Raw genomic sequence first — 15,732 nt, 5'->3', positions numbered from 1 at the left:
CTTTTCATGAGCATCCAGCTACTTTCCTCCAGCAACTTATACTTAGACTTCTTTATTTGTCATTTTGTATGCACAGAGTGCATACAGAACGAAATTGCGTTACATACAGCTTATGAACATTGCATTGATATTTCAAATGGCACGAGTTATACAGAAAGTGCAGCAGTGGTCAAAGTGTAAAACAGTGCAGAGGATGAAGACAGTATGCAAATTGCAATGGTTCAGTGCAGATAGGCATTTGTGCAAAAAATGCGTTATTTAGAATAGAAATGAGATGAACTTAAAGGGCTAAAAGTTAAACGTTCAGCAGCATTTGATGCCTGATAATGTGCAATAGGTGCAGAGTTCGGTTTGTGGATCAAAGGTTCAACAGTCTGATGGCAGTGGGGAAGAAGCTGTTGCAGAACCTGGTGGATCTGCAGCGGAGGGCAGCAGGGACAACAGTCCATGGTGGGGGTGTGAGGGGTCTTTGATGATATTACGGGCTCGGGACACACAGCGCTGTGATGAAATGTCCTTAATGGAGGGAAGAGGAGCCCCAATGATTCCTTCTGCTGTCCTCACCACCCTCCTCACGTTCTTCCAGTCGGAGGCTCTGCACACCACAACGACCATAACAACTTGGAGGCATTTGTGTTTGAGTGTCTTATCTTTCAAAAATATTTTCTTGAAAGAATTGCTTGGAACATCAATTTATATGATCCATTTTTATATCGTTTATTATGTTTCTAAAATAGTAAATGTAAAAAGCCTTCCTCTTTTGTATTCATGCAGCTTTTCAGAGTGGGATCCATCGATAAGTTCTGTGTGAATTGTTCAGATGATGCACAGTGAGATTTGCAGCGACAACTTTTTCTCCTATTTGTATAAACAACATGGAAGTGTCAGCAGGTTTGAGGCAATTAAACTTTTAAAGCGCTTGCGTTTCCCAATAACTGCTCTTTGTTAGAAACAGTAGACAAACAGGTTACACAGGCACATCGGATGAATTACAGGTGCAATTTTTAAAATATTTTTTCACATTGATGGTTTGTGCAACAAGGAAGCGACTAAAGTGTGAAAAAACCGTGGGTGTCAGTTTCCTTTTGACACTGGCGTATGACACAGCAGCTTTTCAAACAGTTTTGTAGTCCAGTTTGAAGGCAAGTGACGATGACAGCGCATGTGAGTTGAACATTTAAAGGGAAATATTAAAAACAGAAATAAATAATTGTAAGCTGAGTAAAAATAACATTGATATAACTTAAAAACAGAACATTTGGAATCAATGATAGTTTTAGATCTGCTTCTGTTTATGTACAGGGTTGTCAAAAGAATTAAAGCTCACAAAGTGAAAGTAGTCTAATAGCTATGCTTTGGTTGTACGTATTGTTATTTTGAATAAATGGTAAAAATGTATGCCAATTAATATAGATCCTAACTGTTGGATTGACTTTGTTTAAACGAATAGTTGTGTTGCATCACTAAGTTGTATCAGGAAGTGCCTTTTGTGGGTAACCAGAACTCTAATAAGTCATTAGAAATAGAGAGGTTTCTTAAAAGAGAGGAAACTTGTATGCAGAAAACAAAAAATAGCAATCTTGTATATTTGCAAAAGGTTGTAACATAAAACAACAAAGAGTTTTGACACCTGCTATAATGAGGGGAAACCATTATTAGTATGTAAAACACTAGACCACACATGTATATTTGAAACACTGGAAAAGAGACAATTTTCTGCATATTTTACTTCCAAGGAGCCAAACATTCATTTTAAAATTGGAAACTCCTGTAGATCAATGGGGTTTCTTTGGGATAGGACTGCTTTTTCTTCATTAGTCTGGTCCTTCTTTACAAATAAGCTTTCCATGCAGAGTTTGTTAGAAGAAAAAACATAAAGAGGAGGGCAGTGGATGTAAACAGCAGGTCTTAAAAGTTACAGCTTTAAGGAATAAAAAAAAAAAAATTAAACATAGACCTGGGAGCTGCATTCATCATCTGTTAATATATGTATGTACCACATAAACAGTGTATAATAATAACAATGTATATACCACATAAACAGTTAATTATTCTTAAAAATCATCTTCATTCATACAGTGTATTTTTAATAGTTTCAATCCAATTTAAAATGAATAAAAACTAAAAGAAATTACCAAGCTCATCATCATTAATTGACTTTTTAGGTCTGATTGATTGATATTACCTTGTACTCGTCGTTCTGCATTTCATCATGGGCCGGGTTGCGGGGCAGCAGTCTCAGTAGAGAGTCCCAGGCTTCCCTTTCTCCCCATGACACAGTCTCTCCAGCGTGTTTTGGGTCGTCCTCTAGGCCTCCTCCTGAGGGGGGGCATTCTAAATAGATGTCCGAACCCTCCTCAGCGGACTCCTCTAGATGTGGAGGAGAAGCAGCTCTACTCTGAGCCTCTCCTGAAAATAATTATCTTCACATGCTCAGATAAATAATTCAAAAGGACTGCCCTTAAAATGATACAAAAGCAGTTAATGTCCAGTTGAAAAATTACTCACATAGCCTTGGAGAAAGATACAACTGATTGAAAAGAGTGCTGTATTCTTGGAAGAACAGAAGAATTCTGTTCTAGATGTGGTATTTTATATTACACACAAATAATACTCACTGTAAAAGTCAGGGATATGTACCTTTCAGGTGAAATTTTGGGAAAATGTAGAAAATGCATGCCATTTTGATATGTTATTTATTCTTAGAAAGATACAAGGGTAGTTTTCTTATCTGAAACAGTTTATTAAAGTAGATTTGAGTGGATGGAACATTTTGATTTCTCTTATTTCATATATTAAGTTATGCTATTTATCCACAGAAAAATGTTTTTACTCAGTCTGTTTCACCTGCAAGGCCACACAATGTCTGAGTGAGGGGTTTTTGCATAGAAGGAAATATTATTCCCATAAAAAGCCAGATCCTTTCTCAAGGTTTATTCATAACATGTTACTGTTTAACCAAAGTGTCTGCATTTTTTTTTGACTCTGACTACTGCCCATTAAGGAAGATACACACTGGCCAGAACAGGGCTGATTACAATGCAATAAGGGTGGTATGATGCCTTGTTCTCTCTTCAAATGCTGACTGAGTGAAATCCATCGATCTCCGTTTATTTAACTGGAGTGAATAATTGAATACTTTTTTTACACAGCAGTAGATTAACAGATATGTATCCAGGTCTTATTAACTGGACATTTGTTTTTCATCTACTCCAGCAGACACTGATGTCTCTATGAACTTATTGTTTACTGAAGCATCATATTTTACTTTTAGGAATTCCTTCAAAGCACAGAGGTTCTGGGTTGTAGCGTTACTGTCGACTCATTTGAGGCTTTAGGTCTGACTTAAATCATTTATGAAATTTTCTTTCAGTTAATTATCTTATAAGAGAACATTATGTTATGCAGTTATATAAAAAGAATGAACCGCCGAACGCAAGCATTCAATAGTTTCGAAAATGTCTAAAGAGCATCACCTCTAAATGTCATTACGTGTTTCAGGCACAATCAAAAAAATTATCATGAACACATGATCATTACTTCATGTGTTTTACTCATTTGTGTCTCCCTCTGTTTTATGTTGCTTTTGGCCAAAGATCCATCACTTTGTTTTTAGCAATAAGTTTCAAATGAAACCTAAGGACTTCCTTCTTTGTAGTAATTATGTTTGTTTTAGGAATTAATCAGACTCCTCCTCAGTGTTGGACTCCTGTTCAAAGCTTGCTATTCAGATGTGAGGTGCAGGAATGACAGAGGAGAGGCTGTGGACTGGTTGGTGAAGATTTCCAACAATATTCTCCCCTCCGCTGAGCTACAGCTGAATAAATGATCATCTGTTTGCATTCTCACCATTAGGTATATCGTCTACAAGCTGCCCAAAATGAATGATGACGGGTTGTCGTATTTGTACATGGATGAGAGCACCAATGGGTGGCACCTCAGCAGGGAGAAAATTGACAGTACAACTGGCTTTCTAGCAAAGACACTGAAACCTCTTCTTGACTTCTATAACAGAGAGGTAACTTATAAAAACTCTGGATATTATTGAGAAACATGTGCAGCTTTTCAAGTTTAAGTGCATTCTATTTTGGTTTTTGTTCTATTTGCCTGTCAGACTGAAGGGTTTGGATACATACTCTACAGTGATCAACCTCCACCTCCCTATTCTGCTCCTTCATCATTCGGTCACAGTAAAGGTGGGCCCTATACTTTTCAATTTGTTTGCACAGAAAATTTAACATGTATTTGTTGTTACTTTGATTTAATTTCCCTCAGGTGTTGTGATGCTGGATCGCAACTTTGGACTTTGGCTTTCACACAGTACACCTAAATTTCCAACATATCAGAGTGCAAAGTTCTGGCCAAGCAGTGGAAACGTAAATGCTCAAACATTTCTTTGTATTACCTTTCCATACAAGCAGTTTAAAGAAATAAGTAAGCTACTGAGGGAGATTGATTAATTCACAACTTTGAAAAAAAAAAGAACTGTTTCATGCTATAACATGACTAAAATACTATTTAAATATTTAGGAATGCAGCTAAAGTACATCCATGCCTATTCATTTGACTCTGCAATCCCAACAACTTTTTACAATGAGCTGCAATGTGTTGCACAAAGAAGCTGCTACCCGAAAAAAGAGCCTTGGTTTAGAGTGACGAGCCTAAGCTCTGCAGATGGCCGCATTTTCACCAGTTTTGCAAAATACAAGCGCTTTGGAGAGGGTATGTTTTTGCATTGCCCCTCACCAGAAAAATGTGCTTATTTGCAAAATATTATAGATACAAAATATAAAAATTTGATAACTGTTTACCTTCTGTTTTGTCTACTTTCCAGACCTTTACTCTGGGCTAATAGTAGACCACATGCCTCAGGATATCTATGTTAAGAGCTGGGGGAAAATGCGTGACCCTTTGCCCTCCAACTGCAGCTCAAGTCTTCATCATCATGTCCATAATGTCAAAGAAGTGCAGCTGCAGGGAACGGAGAAGTTCACCGATACGGTGGATCACTCTAAGTGGTGTGTGACTTCAGATGGTGGCTGGATATGCATCGCTGATATGAACAGAGAGGTCAGTCAGAAGGGCAGAGGAGGAGGAGCGATTTGCACTGAAGATACAACAGTTGGAACAGCTTTTAGGAAACTGATCCGAAAATTTGAAGGATGTAAAGAAACCCATCATGAAAGAGAACTCTAAAACCACAGCAATCACTAACATTAACCACTGTTACTCACAATCAATGCATGCTTATTAGCTTGTGTTTTTATCTAACATTGGTCAAACATGCATAGAAAAATATCTACCTGATGCATTAATATAAAACCACTAATTGTAAGTATTGAGAGGAGGGATTTGTAATATTTTTGGGGTATCAAAATAGAGAATGGTGTAGGTGAGGCTTGGAGCTATGCCCCATGTGCAACATTTTTATGAGGGAACAAAGACAAGGATTTCATGGCATATACTTTTATTATAAGATAATTAAAGCTTAGAATAGATAGCTTAGAATCCTGAGGCTCTGAGTTCAAGCCCCACTACAGACTGCCACTCTGGGTCTCTGGGCAAGACTCTTAATCCCACACTGCTCCCCGGGTGCCCCACAATGGCAGTCCACTGCTCCCGAAGGGGATGGGTTAAATGCAGAGGTAAATTTTTCCAATGTGAAGTCAATAAAGTTCAATTACTATGATTTTTAAGTATATTATACTGTACAGACTAAATGGATAGTTTAATTAGGGCATACCTTATCCTTCAACTTGTATTTAAAAGCATGTAAATAACTTGTTCAAATGCTCTCTTTAATTGTGTTTTATTTCTGTGATGCTTTTTTATCTATGTGTACAGTAAAGCCCTTTTCATATCACTTGTGGGTCTGGATTTCCAAATAGTTTCAATAAAGCAACTGTACTGTACTTTAACTGTACATGTTTTAATAACTGTTTTTCTCGATTTTTGTCAAGTGCAAGTGTTTTTTTCCCCCATTTGACTGCATGTATTGTGTTTTTTTAATCAAAAATTTTAGCTTGTTTGGGAAAAAGTATTAATTGACAACTAAATCAGAAACTAACGGGGAGGGGAAACAAACTGGCCAAACCCACAACATTAGCTGGAGATGCATTAAGGTGAACAGTCATTTTTAAGTGACTGCACTGAGAAGTGTTTTTACCAAAAGTATGATATGGATTTTTATAGCGCCTAATTTCTTATAGTGGTTTCAAAGTTTGATGATTTTTTTTATGGGCAAAACTTTAACAGCTAATCCTAAAATACTTTAAAATGTTGAATTTCAGAATAAAAATATGAATCAGTTAAGCCATCATTGTTAAGCCTTTTGTGTTGATCTTGGTATTTAATAACAAAGTTATCAATTGAAAACTTAAAAAAAAACAACTGTCTACATTATGAAGATATTGGTCAAAAGTGTGATTTTTTTTTTATCTATAAGATTTTAAAGACCTTGTCATACTGAGACAAACACTAAGCATTCATTCAGGAGGAAATATTAGGAAAGACGTTGAATTAGATAATCATCAGAGTTTGTTTAGGTTATTTAAGTATGGAATAGATGTTCAGTTCTGCTGGGTTTCAGCACACGAAGGTGTGAGAGGAAATTAAATAGCAGACAAGATAGCTAAGGCTTTAGGAAAGCAGAATAAACTGTAGATCAGATTCCATTTGGGAAAGTGGAAGGTAAATCAATAATTAAAAAAGACAGAAACAGAATTATGGCAAAAAAAATGGGATGAAGACGAGAAAGGAGGATTATATGGGGTTCAAAAATCTGTAATTGTTAAAAAATTATGGAGAAAGAAGCAGAAGGGAAGAAATAATGTATAGTAGATTAAGAACTGTACATACCTACTTGAATGAGTTCTTGTTTGTAATAGGGAAAAGAATTATTTATATATGTGAGGCTTGTGAAAGAAAAAAAATGTGGATCATGTTTTGATGGATTGCATTAAATATGCAATTAAAGAGAGGGTATGAGGAACGTAATTATGGAAAAGGGGAGAGAATGGAGTATTAAAGTATTTTCAGGGACAGATGGAGATAGGGGGGAAATTTGGTTATTAATAAAGCATTGTTTTTATTTTTACATAATACAAAAATAAAAACATAGTATATAGTAGGAACCATTGAGATACACCCTTATGTACAGTAGGTGGCGGTATGCACCTATGAGTTTTTTGCAAAGGCAAACAGTACACCTCCTTACCGCTAGGGATGCCATACATTTAGTGCTACACTATTTATTCACCTCTCATCCCAGGAAGTGAACTGATTCCGAGCGACTCTCTTCTACACATGTGAGAGGATCCATAACAGACCGGAGAAACACAGAAGATGGATATTTCAGAGGTTCACTCGAATCAAGGCAATAAAAGCAAGAAGAAAAAAAACAAGAAGACAGTGAAAGCCAAGGCGAAGGTTAAAAATCCTGAAGTGAAAGAAGAGAGCAGCACCGTGGAGATGAAGACCGAGCCAGAGGCTGCGTTTCCCCCCACATTTAGTGTCTCCGAGATCAAGAACAAACAACGTAGGCACCTCATGTTCATGAAGTTTAAGCAGGAGAAGAGGAAGGTAAACTTTCTAGGAGTTACCAAAGCAGTGATTATACGATATTAACATTTCACTGAGCTATATTTATTCACTGGGTTGTTGATAGGCTGTTAGTAGCACACGGTGCTGTGACGTCAACAGCCGCCATATTGGTACTCCCTAGGTAGACCGGTCGGAATGTAAACAATTGGTTACAGTATCCAACAACGATTATGTTCTTATATTCAGGGGGCCTTAACCCCTTGAACCCTACGGACCCGCCGGCGGGTCCAGCTGCTACGTGACCTCGTAATTTTACCAAACCCCCAGTATTGATGTAAAAAACCTATTTGGCACAGTTTGGTGACATTTATGGATAAATGTGCCAAAATGGCCTCTCCGCCTAAGAAATTTCTCACTAATACCATTCTAAAATAAATATGATTCATCTGATTGAGTCCAAATTTGGTATATTTTTACACAACATTTAGATTTGAAAGTCTGTACTACTTTTTTGTGCTATAAATAATATTTTGGTAGTGTTTTGCAATGTTTATTTCAAAGAAAATTTTGGCGAGGTTCAAAAATGCAAAATATTTTGTATTTTGTCACTAATATTTCAGGCAGGGTCAAAGCTACAATGGTGCTGACACCAGAAAACCATTCTATGACATCTTACCTTTACAGACGTACCAAAAGTTTCTTCTTAAATCTAATAGCTTTGAGGCTATAAGTTATTTACTTTTGTGTATTTTTGTCAGGCAGAAATTTATTTATACCCCCTTAGGGTGTAAGAGGTTAAGACTTAAAATAAAGATATATTCATCCCTTGCACACTGTTTTTATAGAATCAATAGATTACTGTCATTTATGGTACAAAAATAAAAATAATGATAAATAGGCACATCACATTGCATATTCAGAGTCCATGAAGTCTATAATTTATGTAATATAACATATTATATAAATCCATCATAAAACAATTGTTTTTTAATGGAGTGTAATACTTTAGTCAGATATAAAAAACATTGCACATGCACACTATCTGATTATGTGCCAAAAGTGCTAAATTGATAATGCACATGTAATATATATATATAGGGTTGGGAATTGATAAGATTTTCACAATTCCGATTCCCTTATCGATTCTGTGAAACGATTGGATTCTCTTATCGATCTGTTAACGATGATCTTGGAATGTGCATGGTGACATTCATCTACCTCGCCTGGGACATTCTATTTCTGCATGCCTCAGCGAAAACAGTAGGCAGTGAACCGGAGCTGCCAGCCTTTGAGCCAGCCAGGCTGCCTGTCTCGTCACAGTCTTTTAAATCTAATGGAGAAGGCATTGGTTTAATGAAAAACCGTTTTGTACAATGCGAGCGTCACCTTTCTCTCGCTTCCTGAACTGCGGAGCAACTTCGATTTTTTTTTTTTTACTTTTATGGAACTTTTTTGCATGTTTAATGACCCCAAAGAGAGCTAGGAAACTGGTTTATTTCCAGAAATGTCATATGGTTTACTAGGAACCACATTAAGCACAGCCAGTGATATAAAATTAGCTACTTACCATCAGAGTTGCCTTCTATGCTGGTGGTAACTTTAGCTTCTGTCCAGAAGCATCAAAAACTTACATTTGTTAAAATGTATGCCATGTTGTGTGCGAAGGTGTTTCTGCACGTTGAATGTATTTCCTCCCGCAGAGGTAATTGCCACTTTGCAAAGATTGTTTTCATCTTTCTCTCCCTTAAAATGAAGCCAAACTTTCGATCACTTTACCCGATGGGACGCCATTTTTTTTATTTTGCTTTTCTAGATACACGCCTGGTCACGTCGTACTTACCTACTGAATGCTGCGTGGTTAACTTGCGTAAAAAAAAAACGTAACGTAAGTCGTGCTGCCTGGAACCGTTAAGAGAATCGTTAAACGATCTGCCAAATGGTGCCATGGAATTTGAACACATGGAACCGGCTATTATCAGGAACCGGTTTTCGATTCCCATCCCTATATGGGAATCGGTTACACTGTTATGGTAATAACATTACATTACAGGCATTACATTACAGGCATTTTTATGGCGCAACTCCACAAGAGTTTGGAGTGCCAAGATGGCGGCAGGTGAGTTCAGTTTTTTTCGGCCTATCGGCAATCCAGTGAACAAAAATGAGATCAGTGCAACAAATACGTTACCTGCTGTTACATTACCAGATTGCGTTTTTTCTATGGGAGTGTGTGTAAAATGTTGTGTCTTTTTTATTTTGTCTTTTAGCAAAAACTCCTACTGAAGAAAAAGAGGAAAAAAGAAAGAGAAGCTCTGGGTGATAAGGTGTGTTTTACTGTTAATGGTTTTCTAATCCAGGTTTCCTACCATGTTAGCCTTTTTTAATTATTGGTTCATATCTTTGTTGTGTTATTTCCATCCAAGGCGCCACCAAAGGAGGTCCCCAAAACGATAGAAAACCAGAGAGTGTTTGATGAGACGACAGTTGATCCAGAGGATGAAGAGGTTTGGGTTTAGCTTTGCAGACAGATATGCACTCATAAAATTCCAATGTGTTTTTATTTATTTATTTATTTTTAACCAGAGTTTCTTTCTTCTTTTTTTGGTGCTGTTCTAGGTTGCTTTTGATGAGGGAACTGATGAATTTTCTGCGTATTTTAATGGGTTGACAAATCCCAAAGTGCTCATCACCACATCAGACAGACCCAGAGGGGTGAGAAGCTGCTGGTTTTCAACACCAATCAGAGTTTGACTAGTTTTAAATTGAGTTTTTCCTTAAAAAAAACCCGTTACTAGTTTAAGGATCATGTAAACTTTTTTTGTGGATACGTTGCTATTTCGATTCATATGTAATGTTTATAGGTAGCATTAGTATTTAAAGGAATAGTACACCCAAAACATGATTAGCCTTCATTTTCTACTCACCCCCATGCTGAACAACACCCTGGAGTCCTTTTGTGATATCTCAAATGCATCTGGAGATCTGGGAGGCTTCTTGCTGTCTGCTGACATTCAAATAATGGAGGTGCCCAGCGCCCGAGGCAGAAAGGTCCATAAAAGTCCACAAAAAACGTTTCAATATTCCTCCATACTGCTCGTCCAATGTATTCCAAGTGTCCTGAGTGGGTAGCATCCAGAATTTACTCGAAACTAAGTCATTTAGAATGTTTTTAGAGCATAAACAGTAGTGTATAGGATTTCCTGAAAGACATTTTTCTTTCGTTGTTTCTTTCTTTGCACAGGTAAACAGCACATTTCTTCTTCTACGCTTGCATTATTGGCAGAGCAGACGCTGAATGCGCACTTTCATCTGGTTTGGTCTGCCGGCTTCCGTAGCGTCGTGAACGCGCATGTGCGCGCTTTCAGGAAATCCTATACACTACTGTTTATGCTCTAAAACATTCTAAATGACTTCGTTTCGAGTAAATTCTGGATGCTACCCACTCAGGACACTTGGAATACATTGGACAAGCAGTATGGAGGAATATTGACACGTTTTTTGTGGACTTTTATGGACCTTTCTGTCTCGGTCACCATAGACCTCCATTATTTGAATGTCAGCAGACAGCAAGAAGCCTCCCAGATCTCCAGATGCATTTGATATTTCAAAAAAGTACTCCAGGGTGTTGTTCAGCATGGGGGTGAGTAGAAAATGAAGGCTAATCATGTTTTGGGTATACTATTCCTTTAATAAAAAATGCAGTTGATAATTATTTGTCCCTAATCCAAATTAGAAGCCAGTTCCGAGTTCAGATTGTGTAACGAAAAATCTAAAACTATTTTCTGACTTAAGACTGAAGAAAATAAAATTCTTTCCATCTTGCACCATAAATGTTAAACTTTATTTGTGTCTCTTGTTTTTTGTAGAGAACAGTAAAGTTTTGTGAGCAGCTTGCCACTGTCATCCCAAACGCCTATGTTTACTACAGAAGAGGCCTCGCTCTGAAGAGGATCATACCCCAGTGTGTTGCCAGGGACTTCACCTATCTAATGGTCATCAACCAGGATCGCCAGCTGCCCAGTATCCTAAATTCATAAAGCTTTTCTGATGACCCAAGAAAATCTATTTCTCTGTTATGGGTCGTTCTTGTCTGAATTGTTAGCTGTTACTCCTCTGGCTGTACTTATCCTTATTGCAACAGCTTTCAGAGAATCCACGCTAAAACAACAGATTGGATTGGAATAAATATCAGCTAATTATATGAATAAATGAATACCTGGGATTTGAATGCAACAATCCCAAAGCAGACCAACAATAAGTCTGTTTTTTATTTAATTTATTTTCATTTTCTACTGTCGGCATCCTTAGCATACATTTTAAGATGGTTTGGTTCTTTGTCATCTTCCCGATGGGCCTACTGCTCACTTCAAAGTAAGCAGTGTTCGACTACGAAAAGAGATAAAGGCAAGTTGGATTCTTACTTTCTTACATCCGTACTGTTCAGGCTTTGTTGGAGAAAAAGTCTGAATTCTTATTTTATAAAACTGCAATGTATTCCTTTACAATATGAAGAAAAGCCTGAAGTGTGTGGGATGTTGGTTCTAGTACTTTCCTCATCTGGATAGTTATGGAAAATAATTTGTTTTTATGTACACAACTGTTTCAATATGCTGTCCGTTCATCTGCCCATTATAAGCATTTAATAATGGGTTAAAATGAATCTGACATAAACAAATATGTATACAACCTCAGCTTAGAGGGCTGAAACAATTAATCTGATTAATTGATTATTGAAATAATGATCTACTAATTTAGTAATTGGTTAATCGTTAACTGGAGGATGGAGACTCTAAAACATGCCGTAAACTGATAGAGCAGTAGTTGTACCATATATAAACATTTTGCATTAAAGGTTAAAAAAAAAATAAACATATTTGTCTGTCGATATGCTATTTGCAGAACTCCTCAAGTTGAAGAGTTTTAGTTTCATTTGGTTTAAATTCTGCAAAAAATCTTCTTTAAGAAACCTTTTCCTATCCGAATATTAATCGATAGAGGTAAAAATTGTTAACAGATTAATCGATTAGCAAAATAAATGTTAGCTGCATTCCTACTCTTTTCTGATTTCAAACTAATTTGTTCTTGATATTTTAGGTAGGCCTAATTAATAAAGGACTAAACTTAAGCCTCCCACTTGGCTCCCATGCTGGCTGTCTGAGGTTCATTTGTGCTGATCGTTTACTGAATTCTTTGTTTTTTAGAGAAGAGGCAAAGAGCCGACCGAACACTATCCAGAGGTGATTCTCAACAACTTCACCACCCGCCTTGGACACAGCATAGGTCGTCTGTTTGCCGCTCTCTTCCCGCAGAACCCTCAGTTTGTGGGCCGACAGGTCGCCACCTTTCATAACCAGAGAGATTTCATCTTTTTCAGATTCCACAGGTAAATGTCAAGCTGCAGCATGCACACGTCCTTCTATTGGTAATGTTCAGTGATTGAGTGGCTTCATGTTTTACTTGGATCAAATAACAAAATCATAGATATTGGCAAAAAAAATTGATGATTTTTTAACTTCTGTGCTTTATTAAATATTTCAGCTTCTGCTACACGCATATTTTTCCAGAATGGACAAATTTCCCAAACTGCTAAGTTTTTTTTAGCAAAATCTATTAAGCATAGGTTGAAAAATGATGCTAACAGTCGTCAACCAGTGTATTTAAATTTGCTATTTCTAAAATTTGTTTTTATTTATTTAAACACCATAAAATAAATATGCTGCAGCATTATAATTTTTCTAGTTTAGTCTAATATCTGTCGATGATCTTTAGACCCTTCACCTGTTAATCCATGATCCCGGGAGGGGGGGGCTACAACTCAACCTTTGGGGGTCAGTGGTCTAAAGCAGAGATCTTCAGCGTCCCCCTAGTGGGTCGCAGAGGTACTGCATATCTTAAAAAGTCTTTGGATCTGTTTCCCAAAACAGAGAAAATGTCAGACCAGCTTCTTCACAAGCTCACAACAGAACCGTTTGTCTCTTGATCAGAATGATAGCTGGACATTACGTTCCTGTTGATGTTTGCATATTTTTCTCTAAACCTCTGAACAAGGTGCATTCAGGCAGGCAGAAGTGGTATCGAAAAGGGAAACCAGAGTTGAACTACTGTTACGGTCCTGCTCTCTTGACTGATTTTATCTTTTTTTCTATTTTAAATTAACCAACTAGAAGCTTTTAAATCTAAGACAAAAATTCCCAAAATGCGTAACAGCAGTAATCTTACATTATATAAATAGCTCAATATAAATGAAATAGAATATTTTATCATCCTGGCATATTGCATTTTTTAATCCACATTAGTGACCTGAAGCATGTCATATTTGGACTCGTTTTTTTTTGTCTGACACTGTATATGATTGTGTCTTTTTGTACTTTGTAAACATCAGGAAAAGACGACTCAGTTTTAAGTTCTGCTCTTTTATGGTCGGTTCTCCATCATGACCAAAAGCTTTACTGCTGACTGTATGTAACCATGGTCCCAGCTTCAGCATGAATTCTTCTAAGCTACTCCCTTCCCATAAGACTTTAGGGGGAGACCTCTTCAGATTTAGCCCTGTGCTAAATAACGCTTCTAACCTTTGCCTGCAAGATGACTTATCGGTATTTGTGCAAGTATCCATCGTGTACCACTTCAGCTGAAATCTTTGGAACTAAATCATCTTGCAGTATTAATCAGTAAAAAAATTGAAATTTTCCAGGCTATTAGTGGAAACAACCATCAGCTGTGAGCTCTCTGAGCAAAATCTCAGAACAGCAGTTAAAGGGGCAGGACAATCAATCTTATTGGCTGATGTGAAATCAGCCTGTGCCAGCTATTGGTTGTTTAATCTGTCACTGAAAACAATCGCTAAAGGCATATTTCAAAGTTTTTAAAGATTTTTAGCACTTTTTATCTATATTTATGAACATATTTATTAACTTATTTTTTACTTTATAATTTTTGTTAACTCTTATTTTAGAATAAGACATGAAATCCATACATTTTAAGTAGAACAAGTATTGTAGAAGAAGATATATCAAGATCCATACCCTTTTTTTTTTTTTTTTACTTGTGGTTTTAACACTGGGTTACATATAGCTGTGATGAAGCCAAGAGACCAAAACAAACACGGCAGTGCAGGAGGATGTATAGTTTTCTGCTTTTCTTTGAAAGAGGTCTCCAAGAACATAGCAGGTTGTTGTGGTTTCTCATGGCGTCTGCTGCTATTTAAATGTTTCTGTGTTTGGCTAAAACCAAACCTTGGTAGGCAGGACGGTTCTGCTGAATGGCACTTCTTTGCCCTAAACCGATTCAATAGAAGAGCAGTCTCAGAAAAATATGTGTAACTACACATTATCTTTCTGGCTTGCTAGTTTATAAAATTACCATAAATTGGAGAAAATGAAGGTAAGGTTAAATAAAAAATAAAGATTTAAATAAGAATGTAAATATGTTTTTTTTTATAAGGTACATCTTCAAGAATGAGAAGAAAGTTGGCATTCAGGAGCTGGGACCTCGCTTCACTCTGAAACTCAGATCTTTGCAGAAGGGCACATTTGACTCAAAGTATGGGGAATACGAGTGGGTGCTGAAGGTGAGCCTGTTAAATAAGAATTTTAATAACTTTTCAAAGGTTTATAATGAAAGCATGTTTGCTTAAAATTGCATGAATAAGACCTGTTATTACAATCTGATCAATTTTAGAATTAAAACCTGCCCATGTCATTTACACTGCTCCATTTGCACACTGCTGTATTTGAACTCCTTGTATGATGCTATTTTACTTTTTTATATTTTATATCCATATTTTTATCTTAAGTGTATATATTAGTCTATTTTATTGCATGCCTTTTACCCACAGTGTTTTAGATATTTTTATAATTTTATTTACCTATTCCATATTATATGTTTCATGTTGCACGATTGTACCACAAAAAATTCCTAGTTTGTGAACTCCTTCACTAACAATGGCAATAAACCTGATTCTGAAAATAGGTGCACTTTGGAAAATGTCAAATATGAATTTTCATTTCTTTAAGTGTAAAATAAAAATATTTCTCTTTCAGCGCCATGAGATGGACGCCTGCAGGCGGAAGTTCCAGCTTTAAGTTCCTGCTTCCTGTAATCAGACCATGTCCAACTAATGTGTGGATTTGTGCAAAATTGCTCCACTGTACCTCAGATTCTTAGGAACCTGTGATAGTTGCTTAAAGA

At 36.7% G+C, this 15,732-nt stretch overlaps 2 protein-coding genes across 3 annotated transcripts; both read left to right on the top strand.

Annotated features, from left to right (window-relative positions):
- Window positions 1–456: 456 nt before the first annotated feature.
- LOC119774592 (deoxyribonuclease-2-alpha-like) lies at window positions 457–6,240 on the top strand. The gene is made up of 7 exons (XM_038272138.1): window positions 457–1,164; window positions 3,677–3,771; window positions 3,856–4,018; window positions 4,115–4,196; window positions 4,276–4,434; window positions 4,531–4,722; window positions 4,835–6,240. Exons 1-7 carry the CDS (start codon window positions 1,153–1,155, stop codon window positions 5,194–5,196), a joined length of 1,065 nt encoding a protein of 354 aa, XP_038128066.1. The 5' UTR covers window positions 457–1,152; the 3' UTR covers window positions 5,197–6,240.
- Window positions 6,241–7,258: 1,018 nt separating this feature from the next.
- On the top strand, window positions 7,259–15,701 carry rpf1 (ribosome production factor 1 homolog). Of its 2 annotated transcripts, XM_038272123.1 has the most exons (10): window positions 7,349–7,483; window positions 7,530–7,581; window positions 9,810–9,866; window positions 9,966–10,046; window positions 10,159–10,254; window positions 11,409–11,562; window positions 11,864–11,946; window positions 12,744–12,925; window positions 14,986–15,112; window positions 15,585–15,701. In XM_038272123.1, the coding sequence occupies exons 2-10, from the start codon at window positions 7,549–7,551 to the stop codon at window positions 15,624–15,626; spliced, it is 855 nt and encodes a 284-aa protein (XP_038128051.1). In that variant the 5' UTR covers window positions 7,349–7,483; window positions 7,530–7,548; the 3' UTR covers window positions 15,627–15,701. The 2 variants fall into 2 exon arrangements, with proteins under 2 accessions (XP_038128050.1, XP_038128051.1); XM_038272122.1 differs by having other exon boundaries at window positions 7,259–7,581.
- The last annotated feature ends 31 nt before the right edge of the window (window positions 15,702–15,732 follow it).

The sequence above is a fragment of the Cyprinodon tularosa genome, unplaced genomic scaffold (genome assembly GCF_016077235.1).
Source record: "Cyprinodon tularosa strain WSP-4 unplaced genomic scaffold, ASM1607723v1 ctg82, whole genome shotgun sequence".
In the NCBI taxonomy this organism is placed as follows: domain Eukaryota; kingdom Metazoa; phylum Chordata; class Actinopteri; order Cyprinodontiformes; family Cyprinodontidae; genus Cyprinodon; species Cyprinodon tularosa.
The sequence above is the reverse complement of the archived record's forward strand: the minus strand, read 5'-3'. Positions and strand labels throughout refer to the sequence as shown.